At 42.6% G+C, this 27,826-nt stretch overlaps 1 protein-coding gene across 3 annotated transcripts in view; it reads left to right on the top strand.

Moving 5' to 3' along the window:
• CHAF1A (chromatin assembly factor 1 subunit A) overlaps nt 1-14,500 on the top strand; it is a 221,829-nt gene extending 207,329 nt beyond the window's left edge. For 2 of the 3 annotated variants that reach the window (XM_075352508.1, XM_075352506.1), the window contains exons 13-14: nt 3,937-4,039; nt 12,922-14,500. In XM_075352508.1, the coding sequence (XP_075208623.1) occupies nt 3,937-4,039; nt 12,922-12,992 (174 nt within the window). In that variant the 3' untranslated portion in view covers nt 12,993-14,500. The remainder of the gene's footprint in view (nt 1-3,936; nt 4,040-12,921) is intronic. The other variant, XM_075352507.1, reaches the window with a different exon arrangement.
• The last annotated feature ends 13,326 nt before the right edge of the window (nt 14,501-27,826 follow it).

Raw genomic sequence — 27,826 nt, 5'->3', positions numbered from 1 at the left:
GTATCACAGCTGCGGAGAAGGAAGAAGCACTTTCTCCCATCTCCTCCACTGTCTGTCTCTGCGTATATCACACTGCAGTCGCATAACATGCGAGTGCAGTGCGATGTTTCACATGCTCCCATAGGCTTGTTTGTAGGTGTGTGAGCCGGGACTTTCCACCAAACGCAACATGCTGCAATTGCACCGAGAGCATGATTCGTAACTAGAAATAGAGGACACTGCCTCATTGATTAACACTGGTGCAAGTGCAATCCGAAGTTTTTATTGGATCGCACTCGCACATAGAAATCGCAAGTAGAAGAGAACCCTTATGTTGATACACAACCATGACAACTAGCCTGTAGCTGTATGCTTTATTTGTGCTGGGTAGCGCAATATGAAGGGACTCTACGCCGATTTTATTTTTTTTTTTACACCACTAGAGATAGTGTCAGAAGACTAGGAAAAAATGAAAAGTGTAAAAATGACAAATACTCTGGTGATCAAAGGGTTAACTTCATTTACTCTTGAAATAAGGAGAGATTTTTCTCTTCTGGCCTTTCAGCCGCACTTTAAAGTTCAGTTCTGGAACCGAACGTCATTAGAAGTAACTGTTCTTGGATTTATCTTAGGAATCCTAGTCAGGAAAGGGTTGAGTCCAAGAGAGCCTCCACCAGGTGCCCATTTACACATACCTGACAGAGAGGTCTCTCCGCCAGTAGCAATGGTGTCTGCGGTATATACAGTTTGGGCATACCTGGCGAGAGTACCCGCATTCCACAGGTTCAGACATTAGTGGGCACTGAGCAGCCATATGACCCAGCCCAGATGCCAGGACTGCTGGTGGGGGTGGTGTTTGGTTTTGGGAGGGCAGCAGGGGAGCAGTGAATGTGTGAGGTTGAGTGGCAGCCTAGGTAAGTATATCACACTTGCTCTAATTCCCCTAGCCCTTTCTACCACCATTTTAAAGCACAATATTCGAGTCTCCATAGACTTGTATAGGTATCTGCATCCAGGCAGATGTTCGGGGTGAAGTCTGGTCCAGAACTGTTTTTTCGTTTTTAAATCCAATTGGACCCGCCGATCTAGAATATGTGTGGCTTCGCCTATCCCTAATCATGACCCATTGTTTTAAATTTGAATGACCGTACCAGTCGAATTGACGGATCAATAAAGCCTTGTGATATCGCCACAGATTTGGGAGATCTTCTCCTCTTAAGATTTTAGGAAGAGTAAGAATCTGGAATTTCATTCTAGGTCTAGCTTGCTTCAAATTATTCTAACCAGAGCAGATTTAAAGTGTTGGTGGTAGAATAATGTGCACTGTTGGAAAAATGTTCAAAAATCTGGGGGGAAATCTATTTCAGATGCATTCATTCACCTGAATCATTACATCGGGGTTTGTTTTGTGTTTTTTTTTATTTTTTTTTGTTTTTTGGCTTGTTTTTTTTTTATCATATGAAGAGAAATCTTTTAAAGTCTTTTCTAAAAGGGAATGGTAATTCAGAGTAGGATTTGCAGAGTTTAGATAGAATGAGAATGCCCAAACATTTAATTGCCTTTTGATTGCCACTGAAAGCGAAATTGTCCTTGGCTATTTGAATATCTGAAGAATTCAGTGATATTTAATGCTTCACGCTAGAAACCCTTTATAATCTGTCAGTAATGTAGCAGATCTGTTGAAAGATAATAGTAAAAACAAGTCACTGGTGCTCCACAAGAGTTGTATAAAAGTTTGAGTTAGGGTGAATAGAGCTGCTAGTACAGAAAGCATGACCGCACTTGTGACCTGTTAAGAAAAAAATAAAAACTAACATTTATTGAAATCTACTGTGCTTCATAATAAAAAGAAAGAAGATAAAGGGATGGCTGGTGTAAGGACTTATGTGGAATATTGGATGGAGTGTGGGTGGAGGTTCACTATGTCCATGTTGGTGAAGGTGATGCCCAAGAGACTGACAGAACATTAGATAATAAATGAAGTGATGTGTGTGTGTGTGTGTGATCTGGTGTGTGTGTGATCTGGTGTGTGTGTGTGATCTGGTGTGTGTGTGTGTGTGTGTGATCTGGTGTGTGTGTGTGTGTGTGATCTGGTGTGTGTGTGTGTGTGTGATCTGGTGTGTGTGTGTGTGTGTGCGTGTGTGTGTGTGTGTGATCGTGTGTGTGTGTGATCTGGTGTGTGTGTGTGTGTGTGTGTGATCTGGTGTGTGTGTGTGTGTGTGTGTGTGTGTGTGTGTGTGTGTGTGTGTGTGTGTGTGAGATCTGGTGTGTGTGTGATCTGGTGTGAGTGTGCGCGAGATCTGGCGTGCGGTGTGTGTGTTCCACTGCTGGTTCGGGACCTGGTGAGTATGATTGTGGGGTTTTCTTTCTTTTCCTTTGGGGGTGTCTGCTTTAATGAAGTATCCTGCAGTAGTATTCAACTTTTTTAGCTGCATGGACACTTCAATATTGAACTGCTACTAGGGCTTATTTTCAGGGTAAGGCTTATATTTAAGCCTTACGCTAAAAATTCCTGCTATGGCTTATTTTTGGAAAAACATAAGTACCAGATTTTAGAGCTACTGAGCCTGCATCTTTCCCTGGCTTATTTAATTAGTCACCAAGTGTCCTTAGGAGGTGCAGGTGGATCAGAGCTCCGCATGCAGCTGTTAACCTGTTACGTGGTATTGTCAATTGATTGTCTATATAAGAAGGGCACCACCCATTGGGATCTCCTGGTATACAAATTTGAAGATATATAGGAAAAGAGGAAGAGGTATACCATACAGGAATCACCATACAATTTAGAAAAGTGATAAAATTTATTTATATTAACAAAGTAGACAAGTCCTGGCTCAAAGTGAAGCAGGGGCACACAATTGGACAACTTAAAAACCGTTAAACAGCCAAAGAGGCATAAATCCCCAACACACCGGCCTCTTGAGAGAGGATGTTACAATAATCAATGTAAAGTACTTCACATGTATACAAGTACAGAATAAATCCCTCCTTTCTTATTTTGGTTGTTTACAAACTCCCTCTCTCTCCCCCTTATATCATATAATAGGGAATACAGGTATGACAGGTTGGTAACAGATAATGCACGAGAAGATACTCAAATGGACAAATGTCTCACTTATTTACAGCTGACATCTTGTTCAGATACAAGAACACAGTGTCAAATAGATGGAAAAATCACCAGTTAGGATGCAATAATGTGCTAAAAAACATACGTGTCCTATTTGCATATAACTAAATCTGTATACCTGTATGGGCAATTTATTATTTATACATATTAGTATTATTATTATTTATTTGGTAAACAACCAAAATAAGAAAGGAGGGATTTATTCTGTACTTGTATACATGTGAAGTACTTTACATTAATTATTGTAACATCCTCTCAAGAGGCCGGTGTGTTGGGGATTTATGCCTCTTTGGCTTTCTAACTTTTTTAAGTTGTCCAATTGTGTGCCCCTGCTGCTCTTTGAGCCAGGGCTTGTCCACTTTGTTAATATAAATAAAGTTTTTCACTTTTTTCGAAATTGTATTGTGATTCCTGTTTGGTATACCTCTTCCTCTTTTCCTATATATGGTGCTGTCAATTGCTGACAACAGCATTTACCATGCTCCGGGGGTGGGGGGTCTACTCCTTCCACGTGCCCATTGGCCTTATTGTGCCGTGATCGCCGGATACCGATGGATTGCAATGACAGCCAGTGGTCTACTGAAGACCCCTGTCTGTCATTGCGATTCTCGTGTGAAAGCCAGCGTTAATAAATTATGATTAAGTTATACATAGCAATGCCGATGCGCTGCTATGTATAGCACAAGCGAGCAGACTTGCAGCTTCAAGTCCCTTAAGGGAACTATTAAATATAATAAAATAAAGTGAAAATTAAAGACAATTCACTTACCGGGTGAAAACTTGAAATTCATAACTGCTTTTAAAAGAATAACATTCTCTGTATGCCTTAGGTGACCACATTGGAGTCAGATGGCTTCCAGGCAGACACGGAAGAGGAGGAGGATGATGATGAGGATGAAGATGATTGCTTAATATTGGAACCAATTAGTAAAGGTGTGTTTTTGTGACTTTGTAGAGGACTTGAAGCTAATTGAAAAAGAGAACTTTTGAAGATATGGTCCCAGGTTTTTTTTTTTGTTTTTTTTATATTTGTGTCTGAGAATAGCTTGAACTTAAGACAGAAACCCAAATTTCTGTGTTGTAATATACTGGGCTTCTTACTGCAGTTTGATGTTTTATTTGCTGCAGCTTTTGTAGTCCTCTCATGGTAAGCTACTGCTATATGATCGTCTGAATGTTGGTGAACCAGACCACCACTACTAATTGCCAGTTTTCTGCCTGTGCACGTTGTAGAGCACAAGCTGTTAGAGCACATTGTTAAAAGAACTAGGGAGTTTTTCAAAACTACAATGGGAAGCCTGGTAAGTAACAGCAATGGAATTAGGGTCTCTGTCCCAAAGGAGATTACAACCCCATTAATAATGGAAAGTGCAGTTTCCTGTATATTATATGACTGCAAAAGCTTTTACTCGTTAACGCCCATTTATTTAAAAATTATTCAGTATTTTCTTTAACGTACATTACAATTGTATTTGACAATCCACTTTTGTTCCCTCTTCTGCATTGTGCTATAGTAGACAAAACTAGTCAAATATAAACTTGCAAAGTGAAATGTTCCCCATTGCCTGTTTATTTCCTATAAATGTACATTAGTATATCATTGAGAAAAGATTGTTTTAAAGGAAACCTGTCACCGGTTGAAACTCTATTTACCTGCAGATACAAGTTACAGTGGTTATCCGTTCTAGGCGGATTACTGGAGAAGCAGCTACAGGGAGAAAAATAGGTTATCATCGGGGCGAAGAAGGGGCCTGTACAGCTACTTCTCACTATGCAGGGTGGGCCATTTATATGAATACACCTAATTAAAATGGGAATGGTTGGTGATCTTAACTTCCTGTTTGTGGCTCATTAGTATATGGGAGGCGGGAAACTTTTCAAGATGGGTGGTGACCATGGCAGCCATTTTGAAGTTGGCCATTTTGGATCCAACTTTATTTTTTCCAACAGGGAGAGGGTCGTGTAATACATAAAACTTATTGAGAATTTCACAAGAAAAACAATGGTTCTTGGTTTTAACCTAACTTTATTCGTTCATTAGTTATTTACAATTTTATGACCATTTTATAAAATCTGTTCAAAGTGCTGCCATTGTGTTGGATTGTCAATTCAGCCCTCTTCTCCCACTCTTGACACACTGACAGCAACACTGCAGAAGAATTGCTAGCACAGGCTTCCAGTATCCGTTGTTTCAGATGCTGCACATCTTGTATCTTCACAGCATAGACAATTTCCTTCAGATGACCCCAAAGATAAGTCTAAGGGGGTCAGATCGGGAGACCTTGGTGCATCACCACATTATGGGTGTCAGGTCCAAGCATTCCTAAATGAACAGTGTCCTGGAAAGTGGATTGGTCATCGTGAGCCAGTTGAATGGCCACCAAGGTGTCTCGATCTGAACCTCTTTGGGGTCATCTGAATGCAATTGTCTATGCTGTGAAGATACAAGATGTGCAGCATCTGAAACAACGGATACTGGAAGCCTGTGGTAGCATTTCTTTTGCAGTGTTGCTATCAGTGTGTCAAGAGTGGGAGAAGAGGGTTACATTAACAATCCAACACAATGGGCAGCACTTTAAACACATTTTATAAGTGGTCATAACTTTATTCATTCATTAGTTATTTACAATTTTATGTTAAAGCCAAGAACACAATTGTTTTTCTTGTGAAATTCTCAATACGTTTGATGTGTTACATGACCCTCTTCCCATTGGAAAAAATAAAGTTGGATCCAAAATGGCCACCATGGTCACAACCCATATTGAAAAGTTTCCCCTCTCCCATATACTAATGAGCCACAAACAGGAAGTTGATATCACCAACCATTTCCATTTTATTTAGGTGTATCCATATAAATGGCCCACCCTGTACAAGTGCGCCAGCTGTAATCACTCCTCGGCACACTGACAGCCTACTGTGACAGACATGCCAGGGAGTAAGTACATCGCACTCACTGTGTAGTGAGTTTGTGACTATTACAGCTACCTGAATCTCCCCAATGACTGAAAGCAAGCTGTAGCAGAGACAACAAAATAACTTCTTTCTTCCTATAGCTGCTACTCTAGTAAGCTGGCTAGATGGAATTAAAATGCTTTTATCTTCAGAATACCATTGTATGTGCAGATAAATGGTGCTTCTAGAGATGATTTCCTTCAAAAACAATTTTGTGGTAGTGGCTTACAAAACTAGCATAGCTGCTATACTTAAAGGGGTGGTTCATCCATATTTTTTGTCTAGATCAATATTATATTGTGAAACAATGTTTCTTTAAAATACCTTATGTTGGCAATTGTGCCTGTGAGATGCGCTATTGTGGACTGCTGTTTCCCGCTCCGTGACCCCCGGGCTCCGTGACCTCGGGGATCCGGTGACGTCACGTCAAGTTCCTGAAACCACGGCCGGCCGCAGTGTCCGTGAGTGATGGGCTGTGGGCGGTGTTTCACCACTCGTCACAGCCCATCAGCTCTCTCCTCTCTCACAGCAAAACGCTGCAAGCAGGAGACACGCTGAGCTGTGACAAGCGGTGAAACACTGCCCACAGCCCAGTGAGTCAGGAAGACTGGGGCCGCCGCAGGGATGTGACGTGTCCTCAACGTGACGTCACCGGATCCCCGAGGTCACGGAGCCCGGAGGTCACTGAGCGGGGAACAGCGGTCTGCAATAGCGCCTCACAGGCACTATTGCCAACATAAGGTATTTAAGGGAAACATTGTTTCTCAATATAATATCGATCTAGAAAATAAATATGGGGGAACCACCCTTGTAAATATAGCATTAACATGTGTTATACTTTCTACATCATGTGTGCTGAGGAGGATGTGTATTAAGGAATCTAAGGGAATGATTAAAGAACACTGTAGTGAGCACTTTGACTGTTTGGCCTTGTGTGCATGCTGGTTTTTTTTTTTTCCCCTCCTTTTTTTTTTTTCTAGGTGCAGTTTTGGTCCCAAAACTGCATGCATTTCTTTCCCCAGCAAAGTCTGAGATTTCATTTTTGCTGTACGCACGTTGCAGTATTTTTTTGGCTACATCTGTGGTGACCACAAAGATGCAGCATGTCAATTCTTTTTGCGTTTTCTCCCTGCGTTTCGGGGTCGGCTGGGGATTGTTCCACGGTATCTGGCCAAAGGCTGGGGACCAGAATCCAGTGCAAAGGGGTAGGAGCAAGCGCTTCAAACTCAGAGCATCTGGGCGGCTGTCACGCTGCTCCCGCTGCCTCTCATTCTTGTCGGGCCGCTCAATAGGCTCATACATATTCACTGCTTCTCCGGCCCACCAGCGGCTGTGATTGGTTGCGTTCAGATGAGTCCCCCAGCCTGAGTGACAGTGTGTCTGTGGCTTACAGTTAGACGCCAGTGGGCGGGTCTATATTGTACAGTAAAATAAATTAAAATGGCATAGGATTCCCCCATATTATGACACAAGCACAGGTAAAGCCCAACAGCTGGGGGCTGGTATTCTCAGGCCGGGATACCCATGGTTATTGGGCGCCCCCAGCCTAAAAATATGAACCAGCAGCTGCCTGGAATTGCCACTTCCATTAGATGCGACAGTCCCGTCACTTTACTCAGCTCTTCCCGATTTCCCTGGTGCGGTGGCAATCTGTGTAATGTGGAAGTTAATGCCAGCCCACAGCAGCCATTAAGTCCTAGATTAGTGATGGCAGGCGTCTGAAAGACCCCATTACTAATTTGTAGGTGAAAGTAAATAACAAATAGTGAAAAAATCCTTTTATTTGAAATAAAAGACAAAGCACCCTCTTTCCCCACTTTATTAACCTCCTCAAAAACCCCTGCAGTCTGACCTAATCCACGCGAGGTCCCACGACGCTTCCACCACTGCTATATCTAAAGCTCACAGTGAGCGCCATGGAATATGACTGCCTGCTGTGAGCTCCACGCAACAACTGACGTTAGCCACACGATCAGCAGTGACATCACTCAGGTTACCTGCAGCCATAGCTGGAGTTCTCCACCCGTGACAGCAAATCGCCCGAGTGACGTCACTGCTGTTAGTGCGGCTTACTTCACTCACTCGAGTGATTTGCTGTCACAGGTGGAGGACTCCAGCTGTGACCCCCATATCACCTGAATGTTACCTCTGACTGCGCGGCTCACTTCATTTGTTGTGTGGTGCTCACAGCAGGTCACCACAAAGATGTAACGTGCGGACATAGCCTTAAATGTCTTGACTCCGCACTGATGACTAAAAGAAAGTGTCTGTAGGGAGAATGTAACTTAATTTTCTCTCTGCCGCTGCACTTCCAGTTATGCGCACGTCGCATCTTTGTGGGAAGCAGTTAATGTGAATCAGCCTAATGAGCTGCCCGGGAAGAAGGAGAGTCAGCAGGAGCAGTGTGACAGCCGCGCTGATGATCGGTGAGTATAAAGCACTTGCTCCTATCCTTTTGCGCCGGATTATGGTCTCCAGTATCTGCCAGATACCAGGGAGCAATCCCCCGCCCACCCCAAGTCAGTGGGTGATTAATCTGCCAGTCCTCCGAAACGCAGGGACAAAACGCAAAAAAATGAACATGCTGCATCTTTGTGGTCACCACAAAGATGCAACGAAAAATAAACCAGCAACGTGCGCACAGCAAAAATTAAATCTCATAGACTTTGCTGGGGAAGGAAATGCATGCAGTTTTAGGACCAAACCTGCACACAAAAAAACCGCGGAGAAACGCAGAAAAAAAACATAGCGTGGCACAAGGCCTAAAACTGTGGGGCTTTTTGTTGTTTTTTTGTCTTTTGCTGATCGACACTTTTAAAAGAACATGTCACCCCCATATTGCAAGTTCAGCTAGTTAAAGGGAATCAATATTATTAGGCTATGTGCGCACATTGCGTTTTTTGTAGCATTTTCGGTGTTTTCGGGCTCCAAACTGCATGACTTTGCTTCCCCAGCATACTGAGTTTTCATTTTTGCTGTTCCGCACACAGCTTTTTTTTTTTTTTTTTGCTTTTTTTTTTTTTTAGCAGCTGCGTTTTTGAACTAAAAAAAAAATGGTCATGTCAATTCTTTTCTGCGTTTTACTGCGTATTCCACCCATGCAATGCATTGGAAAAGCGCAGCAAAACAGTGATCAAAAACGCACCGAAACGCGGTAAAAACGAATGCGTTTTAACCGCTGCGTTTTTGTGCGTTTAGTGGCAACAAACGCAGCGTCTAAAAAAATCAATGTGCGCACATTAGCCTTAAACCATCTATATGAGCATGCAGGTCATAAAAAGATAAATATGTTGATACCTTATGCTCTCCAGAAAAAGGGTTTTCTTAATATGTAATAAGCTCTTGTGCTGGGTTTTTATTTTGCTATTGTGGTGCATTCTCCCCCCTTGCTGCTATAAGCTCTTGTGCTGACCTGACAGAAGTGGAGAGCTGCAAATGTATTTGTAATGAGACAAAACGCCGCTCAGTTGTAAACATACAGATAGGGACCTAAGATTGTGAGCCCCAATGGGGACAATATTGTCAATGTATGTAAAGCGCTATGAAATTACTAGCGCTATATAAATGAATAAATATATTGTTATAGTCACACACAGTTCTGCAATGAGATTAGGAGAGCAGACTGACAGTCATTACATCTCACACGGTTAATGCCCATTTTATTTAAAATAAGCTTTGGAGACAGATTTTCATGGAGATCTTGTCCGGTCCATAGATCATAAAAGCTCATTTACATATAAGAAAATTATGGATTTCTTTGGAATCAGACATCAGATCACAGATAGCAAGGCATCATTTGATTCAACTTGCTATGACCTACATGTCCATACAGAACATTGATCCTGGTGACAGATTCCCTTTAAACAATTCTATAGAAGAATTTGGCACAAAATAATAACAAAAATCATACCACTAGCATACATTTTAGTGGTGCACTTGCAGAAAGATTACCTTTTAATCCATATGTAAATCTCTTCCTCTTCTCTAAAGCTGCTTGCTACACTTCCGGGTGTAGTGAGTAGCTGGCAGGAATTGGGGGATCAGAGTGTCAGATGCAGCTCTGATCTCAAGTCCGGCCAGTCTGCGGCCGCTGCTCATTGCATTCAAAATTTTAGTGAACAGCTTCAGAGAGAAGTCTGATAAGTGTGCCCACATCCATACAGAATACATGCCTCTACGGATACTGCTACTGGCCTCCTCCAGTGTCAATTTGCAGAAATGGTGATCAATCAAGCTCAGGAACAGTGCTAGATAAGAAAATGTCAAGGGCGTAACTTCACACAGACATTAACTACACCAAGGGTGCACCAAAGCACCCTCAATTGCATTTGAATTAAGCGAGATTTTCTGAAACTAAAAAACTAAAAGGTTTTTACTGGCATAATTTTTTATTTTTTTTGTCATGGCTGAAAGTGTTGGCATCCTTGAAATTGTTCCAGAAAGTGAAGTGTTTCTCCCAGAAAGTTATTGCAATTACACATGTGGTGTTTATTGCCTTTGTATGTATTGGAACAACACAGAAATAACACAGAATAAAACTCAAATTTGACATAACTTTACACAAAACCCCCAAAATGGGTCTAACAAACTTGTTGCATCTTTTCCAAAATTATGGATAAACAACTTGTAATGCACGTTCAAACTCCTCTATGGCATGTAACAGGTGTTGACTATGTGGAGACATGGGGTCAGTGGGTGCTCTAGTCCGCTGACCCTGCCGCCTTTAGAAAGACAGCATGGCCCAGGGCTCATCCCAACTGAACGCCCGACCTCCCTTACCGTGGACGGAACACTACTCAGACAACACAGGGTGAGGGAATCACAATATTAAGACTTTATTGTATCCCCAAACAATTAACGGCATATGGCATAACCGCTGGCTCACCAGGAATTAAAATGTCCGTGCCTCAGAGCTTCCAGGGCTACTTACTCCAAACCAGCAGCACTCCGCTTCAGCGGGCACCCACCAAGAATGGAATAACGCCAGATTTAGGAAGCTGTCTGAGGACCGCAAAGCTTGTATTCAGGTGACTGGATTGTCCCATGCTGGATTCCTTTCTTAGGTAGTCTTTGATATCTCAGCCGAATCCTTGTATTCGATGCTGAAGTCCATGTAGTATTATAATCCAGGTTCAGTTATGGCTTGCCAATCGGATTCGCAGATCCTAGATTGGTGGTATGTAGCAAAGAGTCTTGTAGAAACAATGAGGGGCTTATCCCCCATTTATAAACAAGCTATCATGTGGGGTTGAATTTTAAGAAACTTAACCCATGCTAGGCACTGAAAGTCCATATCGTCACAGGCTATATGAAAAGAACAGTTGAAACCAGATAAAAAAGGGAGAAGTAGACTCAATCTTTGTATTGTCTGTGTGCCACACTAAGCATGGAGAACAGGAAGAGAATAGAACTATGTGCGGACTTGAGAACCAAAATTGTTAATATCAGCAATCTCAAGGTTACAAGTCAATCTTCAGAGATGTTGATGTTCCTTTGCCCATGATGCACAACATAATCAAGAAGTTTATAACCCCTGGCACTATAGCTAATCTCCCTGGATGTGGATGGCAGATGAAAAATTGATGAAAGGTTGTAACGCATGATAGTCCGGGTGGTGGGTAAGCAGCTCCCATAAGGTTCCAAAGAAATTCAAGCTGTTCTGCAGGCTCAGGGTGCATCAGTGTCAGCGCCAACTATCCGTCCACATTTTAATGAAATGGAATGCTACAGCAGCAGACCCAGGAGGACCTCACTGCTGACAGACATAAAAAAGCTAGAATGCAGTTTGGGAAAAGAGTCTTCTTTACAAAGCAAACAAAGATTGAGCTTTTTGGTAACGTGAATCATTCTACTGTTTACCGAAAGCGGAATTAGACCTACAAACAAGAGAATACAGTACCTAAAATCCAGTATGGTGGCAGCTCAGATGTTTCGGGGCTGCTGTAGTGCCTCTGGCACAGGGTGCCTTTTCTGCAAGGCATCATGAAATGTGAAGAGTAAGAAAGGATTTTTGGTCGCAACGTAGAGCCCGGTGTCAAAGCTGGGTTTGTATCCTAGGTCATGGGTCTTCCAGCAGGACAATGACTCCAAATTTTCTTCAAAGAGCCCCCAGAAATGAATGGAAAAACAAAGCGCTGTAGAGTTCAGAAGTAGCCAGTAATGAGTCTGGGTCTAAATCCCATTGAATGCCTGTGGAGAGATCTTAAAATTCCTGCTGGGAGAAGGCGACTTCAAATATGAGAGACCTGGAACTGTTTGCAAATGAAGAGTCCAAAATTCCATTTGAGAGATCGAAGACGCTTGTTGATGGTTATAGGAAGGGATTGCAGTTATTCCAAAGGGAGTGCAGCCAAATATTAACGGTGCTAACAATTTTGTCTCTCCTATTTTTGGCGGGGTTTTTTGTGAAATTATGTCCAAGTTACCCACGATGCACACAAAGGAAATAAATGTGTATTACAAAACGTATGTAATTGCAATCATTTTCTGGGAGAAGTACTTGATATTCTGGATCAATTTAAAGGGTGCCATGTCTATGTATAAGAACCAAGTCCCTTTTACACATGGTTAAGAAGTGAAATTAGCTGTTTGGGTGACTCTTATGCACTACACAAATAGACAATAGTAATGGGCAGAGCGGGGTATAACATGTTTTTGTTAAATTTTCATGGTAATTGTTATGTCGTAGTTAGCGATGTACAAGAGACGAGTTGTGCAGTACATCCATATTTTAGAACTGTACTATCGCTTAAATAACATTAGTTTAGCCTCTAGTTGTATTAAACCTTTAGCAATTCCCCAGACTGCTATTTAGCAAATGTATTCTCATTCATTTACATGTTTTCATTTTTTCCCCCCTCTAGAGAAAACTGTTGCAAGATCCCCATGCAGAATGGAGATAACTCTGAATGAGGAAACAGCTAATGCTGTGTAACAAGCTTGAATATGCAATGTAAATATCTTGCCATATACATAGAGGTTAACATATCTATAAACAATTTAAAAAAAAAAAAATTGATCAGAATCATGCAGATGTGATTAAAATAGAGAACTACATAAAGAACTTTTTAATAGGTATTGTCTCAAATAAAGCTGGATTTAAAATGAAATTATTTCTGTTTTCCTAGCTGTAACCCCTTACTGCTGAAGTCCGTTTTGCCCTCCCAGACCAGTCCAAATTTTTCAGTACTGACATATCACTTTTTGGTAACTTTCAATTCTACATTTCCTAATGATTGACATTTTTTTTCACGACACATTTGTTCTTTTAGTGGTAAATTTAACAATATAATTTGCGTTTTATGAAGATGTCTTAAATTATAACAAATTTAGTTATGATCACGGTTTTCAAACTTTTCATTTTGGTGCCCATGCAACGGATTTTCATTCCATACAAAATGTATCTGCTGTACATCAGCATAATTTTTGAAACTTTTTTTTTTTTTTTATAAGTGAAATCTTAATTATTAAAGTGACTTTTAGGGATATATTGTCACACTAGGTACGGGGAAGTACCAAGCGCACGATGAATGGGAAGTGAAACCCTGTATCTAGGGAAAGGGAAGATTGTGACCCCCCCACCCCCACCCCACCTACTGCTGGTCCATGGAGTTCCTCACCACTCTCTAGATAGCTTCCGCACCTATGCGCTAAGCCGGATACCTGACCCTAGGTATCCCTAGTGCCCTAAATAGGGAATGGATGGGATGAGCTCTTCTTCAACCCCAATAAACTACAGAAGACACAAGGGGGACACACAGGGGGAAAGGCATGAACTACTTATCATTAGATGACTCAGGTAAAAGTTCAAGAGTTTTTAGCAACAATACCACAGAGGAGTACAAACCACCTGATTGCAATCAAGGCTTGAAGGAACTGAAAAATATCACCAGCACCAGTCCAAAGGAAGGAAGGGGTATTTAACCACCAAGGGAATACTAATGATTAACAGCTGGGTGGAAGTCAAGCTTCTGGTGGATCCAAAAGTGAGAGAGATGAATCCAGCAGGAAAGCTACTATACCAATGAATACTCACAGCAGGAACAGTGGAAAGTCAGGGAGCATCTGCTGTGACTCGCTATGGCCAGAAACTGACTGTCAGACTTGACACACCCGTGACACCTATGCTAGAAAACTCCTCATGGAAAACCCTACTTAAAAAAAAATTGCATTTCTTAAAGTATTCAAAACTGCATTTTGAAAGTTTTAACCTTTCAGCTGCTTCAATAGCATGGGAACAATGAAACAATTTTTCTAAAATGGTGCCTTAGCCCCAAATTTTTCATTTTCACAACAGTAAGAGAAGAATGGATTCCTCAATTTGTTGTGAAATTTCTCCTAAGTACATAGATATTCTGTGGATGGAAACTGTTCACAGAACACTGCCCAACAGGAAAAAACACACTTTCTTTTGGAGCTTGGCTTTGGTTGGAGTCGATTTTGAACACCTTGTCACATTGAAGGACACCCGAGGTGGCAAAATAAAAATCCTCCACAAGTGACCCCATTTTGGAAACCATATCCTTTGAGTTAATCTAGGGGTGTGATGAGCATCTTGCCATATTGATTTTGCATATCCTGTGTGCTACCAGTAATGTAAACACCTAATATTTCCGTTCACAGATGACTGCTCTTTGTGTGTGAATTGTTTTTTTGTGGGTTGATTTGAAATTTGTATTGCAAACATTTTGGGTGATATAACATTAAAGCTAGGTTCACTTTTTAACCTGGGCCTTAGGCTCAGCACTTGCATCAGGATATCCATCTAAATTTCCTCAGGACGAGCCAGCAGGATATTCCCATCTAAAGTAAAGGCACTGCCATCCTGGCATGAGCATGCTTAATGAAATTACACCTTCACTTTCCAGATTGGATCTTTGATTGCAGAAAAAAACTTCATAAAGGTCCAGAAATTGGTGAACTCTTTGATTGACGAGTGCAGCAGGGCAGGACTTTATTGTTGGGTTTTTTGTCTATTCCTCCTCCTGAGTCCTCCTGGCTGTTACCCTTTCTTGTAATGTATATTTCGCTCTTCGCCGCCATAACCACTGTTAGCGGAGCGTGTGTATTGCTAGTGTGATGTCTTCCTTAAAATGGCACCCGAGTCAGATCATGGGTGTACCGCGATCTCTGGTGCCATTTTATTGAAGACACTGTGGAGAAGACTGAGCGGCAATGACACATGCACAGATGAAAAAAATAAATCTGCAGCTATGCCTCTTAGGCCGGTTTCACACATCCGGCTTTTCGCCGGTTTGCCGGATCCGGCGCTCTCCCATACAGTGACTACAGTACAGTGACAGCGCAACAAGCGCCGGTCACATGCTGTCATGTGACCGGCGCATGTGACCCGGAAGTTACAGCGCTGTCACTGTATTGTCTGTACGGGAGAGCGCCGGATACGGCGAAAAGCCGGATGTGTGAAACCGGCCTTAGTAGTCTTCAGTGTTTTCAATAAAATGGCGCCGGAAATCACAGTAGACGCATGTGCGGACTCATAGCCGATTTTAATGAAAACAGACTAGCAAGCACGCACCGCCAACAAATGGCGCAACACAACATTTAAATTTAAAAAAGGGGGAGAAGGCAGGAGGAATATACAGAAGACAAAAGCATGCTCCGCTGCACATGTCAAAGAATGCCCCTGTTTCTGGACCTTTTTATGAACGTTGGTTTTTTTGTTTGTTTTTTTTCCCCTGCTACCAGAGATCCAATCTAAAAACTCAAGTTATGATTTTAATTACCACGCTAGCGCCAGTATGGCACTGCCTTTACTCCTCAGCCAGTATTCATTTTTTTTCCCCCCTCCTTTTTTTTTTTTTTTTTTTTTAAATCTAACTTTTTTGCATTGACTCAGACAGAAGAGTGCTTGTTTTTTCCAGGACAAGATGTGGCTTTGGATAACCATTTCATTTTATATATAGAGTAAGTGAAAACTGAAACAAATCCTGGTACTGGAAAAATGGGGTGTGTCTGTGTGTGTGTTGCCATTTTATTTTTTTGGGGAATTTATTTTTACAGCATTAATTGTCCAAGTAAAAATGACCAGGATCTATGATTCTTAAAGTCTTAAGGTCAGTACGATTATGGAGATGCAAAACATGTAAAGTTTTTGTTTTAGTATTTTATTGGCTTAAAAAAATCTTCATTCTGTGTAAAATAAATAAAATTAAATACAAAATTGGTTTGTTGTCTTTCTGAGACCCATAACTGGGGGCATTTTTGCTTGTCGATCTTGTGTTTTTATGCAATTTTAGATACAATGTTTTGATCACTTATTACTGTATTATTGCCTTGACAAACGCAACTGTGTTTTTATTTACTCATTACGGTGTTTACCAAGTTGTTTAATTTAGTATTTTGATCATTCACACTTTTTTTTTTTTCTTTTATTTAAAAAGATTTTGATTTTTTTTTTGTCTCCTTAGGAGACTTGAACCTGTGATCGTCTGATCACTAGTATTGTATGCAGATACTCATGTATTGCTGTATTTAAAGGGAAGGTGTTGTGTAAAAAAAAAAGTGGTATTTTCTACTCAAACACAAGGGGGAGTAGCTGCTGAAATCCTACAGTAGAACTACTGTAGAACTTGCTCACATTGCAACTGCAGTAAAAGTGGGTGCAATCTGCTCTCCTGTGTGATGTCACACCTCACCTTCCCGTTCTGGGTGTTTCCAAGAGAATGAAGTTTAGGGACACAGTGCAGAGCCATTTTGTTGGTGACTGCAAAGTGATCCTAATCTCTAAAATGTCACTAAGGACAGCTGGCATAGTGCCGTGCTGTATCCAGCACCGCACTGTATCCTGCATCGCACTGTATCCTGCACTGCAACCTGCGCCCCCATATACTGTGCTGCTTGCCGGGAACTGAGGTCTGAGGTGACATGTGTCGAGGTGACATGTGTCGAGGTGGGGTGATCTGCAGCCTGAGTCGCACTGCACTTCCCTCCCCACCTTCAATTTTGATACCCTGCCATTATAAAGCCAGACAGCTTGGGGCTGGTATTCTCAGGCTGGGGAGGTCCATGCTTATTAGGCTGCCCCCAGCCTAAAAATATCAGCCTGCAGCTGCCCAGGATTGTTGCATCAATTAGATGCGACAATCCTAGCGTTTTACACAGCTCTTCCTGAGGGCCCTGGTGCGGTGACAGTTGGGGTAATAAGGCAACTGTTGTCAAGCCCAAAATTAGTGATGGGTAGGGGTCTGAGACACCCCCCTCCCCACCCATCACTAATCCTATAAGCAAAAATAGATAAAAGCCCAGAGAGAAATCCTTTATTTGAAATAAAATACAGCACCCTCTTTCTTTCCCCTTTTTATTAACTCCAAAAAGACCCTTGAAGTTCCACCGTAATCTATACAACGTCCCACGACAGGACTGGCTGATACATTCGAGCCGGAAGAGACCGAAAACATGTCTGATCTCTCCAGGCTCTGGGAAACATTGACAAGAGGGACCCGGCTGCCAGCAGTGACGTCACTCAGTTCACTGGAGGGCATAACTGGGTTTCCATGATATGACCTCTGGTCACCTGAAGCACTTTGGCTTAAAATGTGGGGCAGTGCCCTGCACCCCGCCATACCTTTAACACTGACCTGCTGGCTTGGGAGTGCAGGGTAGCCACACACTCCCCGACCCCGGCCTGCACGGTCACTGTTAAAGGGGCGGTGGGGTGCAGGGCTCGGCCCTGCACTTTAAGCCAGAGTGCGGCACTGGAGGTCTTACCGTGGGAAAACGGGTATGACCTCCGGTGAACTGAGTGACCTCACTGCTGCCAGGCAGGTCCCCCTTGTCAGTGTTTCCTGAACCTAGAGAGATTGGAATGTTTTCAGTCTCTCCAGGCATGGATGTAGTAGAGCCAGGACCTCACATGGATTACGTTACACCAACAGGGGTGTTTTGGGAATTAATAAAGTGGTAAGTGTTTTGTTTTTTTTGTATTTTATTCCAAATGAAGGTTGTTGTTTTTGTTTTTTTATTTTGTTTTAAGAGCTTGTGTTTATTTACTTTTTCTTACAGATTAGCAATGGGGGTGGTCTCATAGATGCCTGCCATTACTAATCTAGGACTTGGTGGCAGCTGTGAGCTGCGATTACCCCCTGATATTACCCAGATTACTCACCTCTTCCAGATTTCCTGATATGGTGGCAAAGTGATGGGCTTGATGCATGTAATGGATGCGACAATTCTGGGCGGCTTCAGGCTCCTTTTTTTTTAGGCTGGGAGGCAGCCCAATAAGCATTGGTCTCCGCAGCCTGAGAATACCAGCCCCCAGCTGTCGGGCTTTATCTTGGCTGGGTATCGTAATGTGGGGGAGGGCCGCATGTAGTTTTTATTTATTTTAAATTAAAAAAAAAATAAAAAAAATGCATGTGGTTTCTCCTATTTTGATACACAGCCAAGAAAAACGCACGACTGGGGTCTGCAGCCTGTAGCCGTAGGCTTTGTGTGCTGGGTAAGGGGTTCTGAGGAAGTCCTATGTGACACACGCGTTAAGTGGGCCACAATCCAACACCGTTCAGAATGGTCTGTATGTCATAGGATTAGATGGCAAGGTTTAGAATTCCATAAAGTAGTTTCAACTATATGGAATAACAAGGCTGATCTGCCATCCAAATGGCCACTTGAATACATAAACACTTAAGATATAAACTGTTTCAGATTGCTCTAATTTTGAGCCAGGGTTAGTCCTTGGTGGTTATTTATAGCAACATCGCACTTTATAATAATAAAAAAAAAAATCATGGGCACTTAAGTGCCTGAATATCTAGTCCATGAAATAACTTACTAGATAACTCCAAAAGGGTTAGAATCCTATTAGGTAATTTCAACCACATGGAATACCTAGGCTGATACTGCCATCTAGTGGCCACTTGAATACATAAACATTTGATAGAAACTTTGACTTTGCTCCATTCTAAGCTAGGGTAGCCCTTGGTGATTATTTTTAGCAACATAGCACATTATAATAAAAAAAAAAAAAACGGGCACTTTACTAATTCACTAGTCCATGAAATTGCTCACCAAATAAGTGACTAGATAACTCCATAAGGAAGAATTTAATACATGCTTTGAGTGCCTATAATGTACAATGAGTTGGCAACCAGCCAGGGTTCCTTAACTATTACAATTGACTAAGATACAGTATGTTGTAGAATTGTGCTAACAAGCCAGTTTTTTCATAAACAATGTCTGGGGATATGGAATAACTTTTGTCCTGCTTGACCTTGAAGCTTAAATCTATGTTTATAGAAATGTTCAAATTGGACTGTATATAGGAAAACTTACCAGGAGTGTTTTTCAACCAAGCTGCAACTTCTAATTATGTATTTGTTGATTTTAGGTTTGTGTTGAATAAATGTATTTTTTTGCGTATATTATGCTTAGTCTGGTTTCTCTATAGCAGGGGTGGGGAAGAACCTCTTTTCTGCCGGGGGCCATTTGAAAATTTTTACCATCATTCGGGGCCTGCGCAAAATTATCAACTTGAAAATTACCCTACTATATTTAGTCAAACAATTAACCCACTGTGGCGGCTGGAGCTTCTTGTTTTTGGTGTGGTTGTGATATTAGGCAATATTGATCTTGAGGCTTCTCACAACTGCATTACCAGTTTTGTTTCGGCTGGGACTGCTAAGGGCATATACATCGCTGGGGAGCATAGACATGACTGGGAAGGCTGGGGTTCATAGACTTCACAGTAGACATTGAGGGCATATACATCACTGGGGAGGGCTGAGAAGAATATAAATCACTGGAGGGCACATACATAGTTGGGGGGAACAAACATCGCTAGTGGTATATACAGCACTGGGGGGCGCACCGAGGCCTGGAGAGGCTGAAGAGCAACGCACACAGCCCTGGGGACGCTGAAGGGGCCCAGACATGCCGGGGGTACAAGCCTGAGGGATGCTGGGGAAGCAGCTCCTCTTCTTTGGCCTGAGAGCACATTGCAGGCTTACCCTGTCCACAAAGTATGCCCTCCAGTGTATTTGCATAGTTGAGCCTAGAATGTATGGGCTCCTTCTAGGTTGGTGGCCATGTATTCCATGCAGAGTTTAAAGGGCCAGCAAGACATGAATGCCATCTGAGCATTGCGGTCCCTGAGAATCTGACCGGGGGCCGCAAAAAAAGTCATCGTGGGTCACATACGGCCCACGGGCCGGAGGTTCCCCACCCCTGCTCTATAGGATAGAGGCATTTTTTCAGATTGAGAATAAAGTGGAGGCCAAGGCAGAGAGAGTGCAATAACATCATGTTTGAACGCCGGCATAATGACTATGTTGGTCTGCCTGCGCTCAGCCAATGGACTCTGCAGCATCCCATATAAGGTTAGTGTATATGTGTGTATTATATATATGTATGTATGTATGTGTGTAGTATGCATGTGTGTATGAATGTATATATATGTAGATGTGTGTGTGTGTGTGTATATGTATATATATATATATATATATATCTAAATTTCACTTGTAAAGCGCCATGGAATAAATGGCGCTATAATAATAAATAAATATATATATATATATTATATATACAGATACATACGTATGTATGTATATGTATATATATGTATATATATTTATATATTGTATATGTATGTGTGTGTATATATAATATATATATTGTATATTTGTATATGTATGTATGTGTATATATAATATATATATATATTATTATAGCGCCATTTATTCCATATATATATATATATATATATATATATATATATATATATATATATATATATATATATATATATATATATATATATATATATATATATATATATATATATATATATATATATATATATATATATATACACATATATATATATATATATATACACATATATATATACACATATACCTGGCTTCACCCGGGTTAATAACTGCTGTTAACAAAATAGAATGTATTAACAAAAATGTATTCTGCACACAAAAACCACAAAACAAAGATAGAAATGTAATTATTAAAAGGCAAAAACTAAGCTAATAGAAGCATTTCACAACATATATTTCAACGCCACAGATACTCCACACAGATTTAACATCCTATGACCTCACACATACTGAGAATGTCCTTTGTTGCCTATATTAACCAATCAGAGCTCAGATTAATTAACTGTAGCAAAATAGAAGCTAAGCTGTGATTGGTTGCTATTGGCAGCCTGATAAATCTCCAGGCAACAGAAAGCCCTCCCCCTGACAGTATATATTAGCTCACACATACACATAATAGACAGGTCATGTGACTGACAGCTGCCGTATTTCCTATGTGGTACATTTGTTGTTCTTGTAGTTTGGCTGCTTATTAATCAGATTTTTATTTTTGAAGGATAATACCAGACTTGTGTGTGTTTTAGGGCGATTATGTGGCGAGGTTGGTGTATGTGTGGTGAGATGTGTGCTGAGGGTGGTATATGTGTTCAAGCACGGGGTAGTGTGTGGCGCATTTTGTGTGTTCATATCCCCGAGTGTGGTGAGTATCCCATATCGGGGCTCCACCTTAGCAGCTGTACGGTGTATACTCTTTGGCGCCATCGCCTCATTCTTTAAGTCCCCCTTGTTCACATCTGGCAGCTGTCAATTTGCCCCCAACACTTTTCGTTTCACTTTTTCCCCATTATGTAGATAGGGGCAAAATTGATTGGTAAATTGGAACGTGCGGGGTTAAAATTTCGCCTCACAACATAGCACCCGGCGCTGCCCGGGATAGTAACTGTCTCTCTGTTTCTCTCCCATTCTCTGTCTGTCTCCCCCTCTGTATATCTCTCTCTGTCTGTCTGTCATTTTCCCTGTCTGTCTCTTTCCCTCTCTTTTCCTGTCAGTCTGTCTTTGTGTCTGCCTCTTTCCCTGGCTGCATTGTGACACGCCAACTTTCCATATAAGGGCGTGGCTGCGCATTCTGAACTTCTGGCTGCACTGTGGCTCCCAGCTCCATTCGCTTTAATGGAAGCAGGTTTTTTGGTGAGTAACTGTAAAGCGCGGGGTTAAAATTTCCCCTCGAAACATAGCCTATGACGCTCTCGGGGTCCAGACGTGTGAGTGTGCAAAATTTTGTGGCTGTAGCTGCGACGGTGCGGATGCCAATCCCGGACACACACACACACACAGCTTTATATATTAGATATATAATTTTTTTTACTAAAACATCTGGTGGAGACTTCATACTATGTATAAGAGAGCTGTTAGGGTATTATACTGCATAACGGAGGCTGGTTGACCCATTATACTGTGTACAATAGGTTTATAGACCCCTCATACTGTGTGTATAGGAGAGCTTTTGAGGCATTCTACAGTTCATAGGGGAGCTTTACAGGAGTACTCGGGGTTTAAGGTGTGTATTTTAATTCAAAATATTTAAATATTTTAAAGAGCACCAACCAGCATGATTTTCCTGTCTAAGGTAAAGCCTGTTCTAAACTGCCGCTGGGATGCTGAATCCAGGCATGCCTTAATTTCTGAGATTGGGTGTTTTATTATAGCAATATGTGCAAGTAAAGTTACAGCAATGCACTGCTATTTGAGGACTCTAAGAACATTATGAAATTCTAAGTGGGCAGTTAAATAGTGATGAGTAAATCAGTGGATGTTTGGGTTTGCCAAACCAGCACGAACTTGACCCCTGAACAGTTCCCAACACGAGATGAGCGAACCTGTTCGATAAAGGCTTACTGAACTCTGGTTCAGTACGAGCCTGAGTTTGTTCGTTCGGGTTTGGCAAACACGAGCCCCTCCTCCAAAACTTGGTTATGTTCCATGCCCCCCGAACGCTGGCAGTGTTTCCAAAAATGCTTTTTTAATAGCATTTTATGTTTTTGGATAAGATTGCGGTGCTGTTTGATGTGGGGATGTGTAAAATCAGTGGAGCAAGCAGGGACACAATCAGGACGCGTGGTGCCATGTTTTATTTTTTTGTTAACTTTGGCTGCAGGAACATCTGCAAATCACTTCGCAGCAAACGTTCTCAAGGTGGAGACTGCTATGTCACATGTCAGTGTGCATATAAATAGTGGCCATTTTTTCATGGGCTCCATTTTGTGAATGTTCTTCAGGGAAGGTGTTGCTGGTAGACAGTTTAGGGGTTCATTGCTAGGCAGTTTAGCTAGATAGGCCAGCAATAGTTTAGAATAGGGACATGCACTATAGGGAGAGGTGTTATGCCACAAATCGGCACATTAAATCATAGAAATTATTTATTAATTGGTCTCCCTGTTACTAAACTCTCCCCTCTCCAATCCATTCTGAATGCCGGAGCCAGGATCATTTTCCTCTGCAACCGCTTCACTGATGCCTCTGCTCTTTGCCAGTCATTGCACTGGTTGCCTATCCGCTACAGAATCCAACATAAACATCACTCTCACTCACAAAGCTCTCCACGGTTCCGCACTGCCCTACATCTCCCTCATCTCTGTCTATCACCCCACCCGTACCCTCCGCTCTGCTAATGACTTAAGACTGACATCCTCAACAATTCGAACCTCCCACTCCCGTCTTCAAGATTTCTCACTAGCTGCTCCTATGCTCTGGAACACACTACCAAGACCAATCCGATTAATTCCCAACATCCACACCCTTAAGCATGCCCTAAAAACGCATTTCTTTAGACTAGCCTATCACCTCACTGCCCTGATCTAATCTAGTCCCTTTCTGCCCTTCATAACAAAAAATTTACTTCCAATTCTTGTCCCCTTTACCTGTATAAATTCTAGCCAATGACTGGTTCATGCAGCTGGTTTTGAATACCCTATTAAATCGATGGCTGGACCATATATAACAAGCTTTTCTCCCCCCCCCCCCCCCCATTCACCTTTTGTGCCTCCCCTATTTTATCTTAGGGTAAGTTCACACAGTGCGTTTTTTTGCGCGTTTTTCGGGTGCGTTTTTGCTCAGAAAACTGCATGACTTTGCTTCCCCAGCAAAGTCTGAGTTTTCATTTTTGCTGTCTGCACACAGCGTTTTTTTTTTTTTAGCTGCGTTTTTGTGGTGCCCACAAAAACGCAGCATGTCAATTATTTTGCGTTTTTCACTGCATTTTCCACCCATTGAGTTCAATGAGATGTTCAAAAACGCAATGAAAACTGCAAATAGCAAATATAGCTGCGTTTTAGTGCGTTTCTATTACTAAAAACGCAGCTATAAACTCAAGGGGTGTGTAGATGACATGTACAGGAAGAGGATCCCTTCTGTCAGTTAACACAGAAGCGTGAATCCTCCCGGTACCGTCACCGCTGCTTCCATTTCCCGCCCAGTGCCATGTCAGCTCCCGTGCAGGAGGTGGAAGCGGTTGCTAAATCAAAAGTGAACAGTAGAAAAAAGTCATACTCGCCTGTCTGCAGACTCCCGGTGCCATGTCCGCTCCCAGCTCCTCTCCCGGTCCCGCCACCCCCACTCTGGCTGTGTGCCGGCTCCCAGGCATGTACGATAGCTGCATGATCTTGCCGTGAGGACCTGGCGGTGATCACCTGATGCAGTCACCTGACGCATCAGCTGATCGTAAGTCTCGCGGTGACTGATTCCCCGTCGCTTGCAGTCAGTTCATGACAGCTGCAGACAGGCCGGGGTGATCTCCGGAGTTCAGGTGAGAGCACCGGAGATTAGCCCGGGATGTCTGCAGCTGTCATGAACTGAATCGCAAGTGCCGGGGAATCAGTCACTCGGCGCGCGCTGTACAGTCTCGGCTGCAGTCTGGAGCTTAGGTGAGAGCTCCGGAGTGCAGTGCAGGTACCTGAATCCAGGCCTGGCATTACTGGAGATTCCTCCAGTAGCCAGTCTGACGCTGCACAGAAGTGTTGTTTGTTTTGGTTTTTTTTTTGCACTGATGCATCAGCTGATTGTATAAACGGCTTTTATACAACCAGCTGATGTGTCATGTGATTCAGGCCTTGAACCTGACACATCATCTGATCGCTTTGCCTTCCAGCAAACCGATCAGATGATATTGGATCCGGATTGGGCAGCGCGGGACCCTTGACCCAGGATTACTGCGGAGGGGGGTTCTTTATTTCAATAAAGATGGAGTCACTAATTGTGTGTTTTATTTCTAATAAAAAAAACACAACACACAGAAAAATATTTTTATCTTTACTAGAAATTCATGGTGGCTGTGAGGCAAATCCCGGGATATGAAGATGAATTATGACTCCAGTCATAATCCCTCATCACTCCCTGGCAGTGCCCCCTCCCTTCTTGTTCTCAGTGTTCCACTTACACCTCCATGGCCATGTCCTGTGATATGGAAATGAGGTGGTGTGGGAACAATGGACACAGGATGACTCCCTGCCGTCACCCTGTAACAAGAGTTGTATCTCATTAGCAAGGCTATGGAAATAGCCAGACAGAACGACTCCAGTAAAAAATGGTTCATATCTCGCAAGCCATATTTCCGATAAATATGGCAACCATAAAAATGGTGTCTCCGCATGCGGACGATGCCGGCACACCCTTTTTATGGGAGCAGGACATTGGGAAATGCCCCAGGCGTGATATCAGCCAATGGGGAACTGGCAGACAGGTCATGAGTCCCCTCGTCCTGTAGCTAAATTCATAACTGTCACAATGAGAGCATTGGCGTCCGCCTGCGACGCTCCCAGGCAAAGTTATGGCCCATATTCCATGTTGTGGATTGTCCATAACTCAAGCCAGGGGTGGAGCAGTGCTTCCCTGTGAGGTCACTAAGGTAGGAGGGGACCTGGATCTGCCCAGGTTGATAACCCTACTTCGGCCATTTTCCAGTGTTCTTTTCGCTGGGGGCACGTGTAGGAAACATCTGTGGGAAGGATCCTAGAAACCTGGGTACAGCGCCCCCCTGTGGCCAGACGCAACAAGGTAACTGCTGGAACTGTGTATGCCTGTTTGTAACCCATGCTTTGACTGTAACTGTACTCTGACATATGTATATTCTGTAGATTCCCTATTGTATATATTGTAGTTTCTAGTGTGCTTTAGGCTGATTAAATTATATAATTAATCTTGGGCTGTTCTGTTATCTCGATCTTGAATCCCACGTCTGTGTGTTCGGCTAATAGTTACCGTGAAGCGGTTGGTGGCAGCGAGTTTGTGCCAAGGATTATTGTGGGGAGGCCAGTGAGATTCGGGGAGATTTTATATATTCCGCTCGCGGAGGTCGGGGGAGTATATACCCTACTCTCACTGGGGACCCTTCAATAATCGGCATAAGTAGTATAGCGGCCTCCTTGCTTATTGTCGGGCAATTCCATAATTGGCCTGACTATAAGAGGGGCGCTAGAGAGCGCGTCACGTGCTCTGTCTGTCGGTCGGGAGGTATAAAGGAGGGGTGACCCCCACTTGTTACCCCCCGATTGTGACGTACTGGTAGCCAGCGCGGGGGATTTCTGAGTGACCCGCCCGGTGGTTTGTGACAGTGGCCATGTCTAATATTGGCGTGACACCATGAGTATCGGGCTTAGGGCCAGCTGATAACACACAGCTAGCCCTAACCCCATTATTACCCAGCGAGCCACCTGTCACCAGGGCAGCTGGAAGAGTTGGATACAGCGCCAGAAGATGGCGCTTCTATGAAAGCGCCATTTTCTGAGGCGGCTGCGGACTGCAATTCGCAGCGGGGGTTCCCAGAAAGCTTGGGCACCCTGCATTGCGGATTCCAATCCCCAGCTGCCTAGTTGTACCTGGCTGGACACAAAAATTAGGCGAAGCCCATGTCGTCATTTTTTTTTTATTTCATGAAATTAATGAAATAAAAAAGGGCTTCCCTATATTTTTGGTTCCCAGCCGGGTACAAATAGGCAGCTGGGGGTTGGGGGCAGCCCATACCTGCCTGCTGTACCCAGCTAGCATACAAAAATATGGCGAAGCCCACGTCATTTTTTTTTGTTTGGGGGGGGGGGGGGGGGGCAAAGAAATCCTGCATACAGTCCTGGAAGGAGGATGCTGAGCCTTGTAGATCGACAGCTGCTGTCTGCTCTCCTGCATACACTATTGGATGGAGGATGCTGAGCCTTGTAGGTCTGCTCCCCCTGACTCTCCCTCCAGCATACAGTCCTGGATGGAGCATGCTGAGCCTTGTAGTTCTGCAGCTGTCTGCTCTCCTGCATACACTAGTGGAGAATGAAGAACATGTGGAAGAAGGAAATGACATCAGACCTTTTTTTTTTTTTTTTTTTTTTCAACAATCTTTAATGGCAATGTTCACTGATAAAAAAAAACCGCACCAAAACGCATGCGTTTTCCATGCATTTTTTAAAGACTCTGCGTTTCTGTGCGTTTTTATCGCTAAAAAACGCACAAACGCAGCGTAAAAAAAAACGCAGTGTGTGCACATAGCCTTAGACTGTAAGCTTACAAGCAGTATTGTTTGTATTGTCTCAAATTGTCTGTACATGTCCCCTCTGAATTGTAAAGCGCTGGGGAATATGTTGGCGCTATAGAAATAAATTATTATTATTATTATTATTATAGAAATAGGGATTGCAGGTACTTGTAGTATGTGAAAATGCCAGTGAGGCATCCAAATACATCTTGCTGCCTGCTCCAACTTACACAGGCCAACACATTAATGGGTATTGTTAGTGCAGTACCTACGCACTGCATGTTGGCAATTTAAATTGCCTTTTGAAAAAATTAAAAACCGAACTCTAGGTATATCAACGTATCATTGGCGTTCCCAAAAAATTTTAAGTGCAGTATCTACACACTGCAACTTGCCAATTTAAATTGCGTTTAGAAAACTTTAAACTGCGCTCTGGGTATAACCATGTATTGTATTATAGGTGGGCCTAATAAA

Source organism: Anomaloglossus baeobatrachus, chromosome 1, assembly GCF_048569485.1.
Source record: "Anomaloglossus baeobatrachus isolate aAnoBae1 chromosome 1, aAnoBae1.hap1, whole genome shotgun sequence".
Classification (NCBI taxonomy): domain Eukaryota; kingdom Metazoa; phylum Chordata; class Amphibia; order Anura; family Aromobatidae; genus Anomaloglossus; species Anomaloglossus baeobatrachus.
The sequence above is the reverse complement of the archived record's forward strand: the minus strand, read 5'-3'. Positions and strand labels throughout refer to the sequence as shown.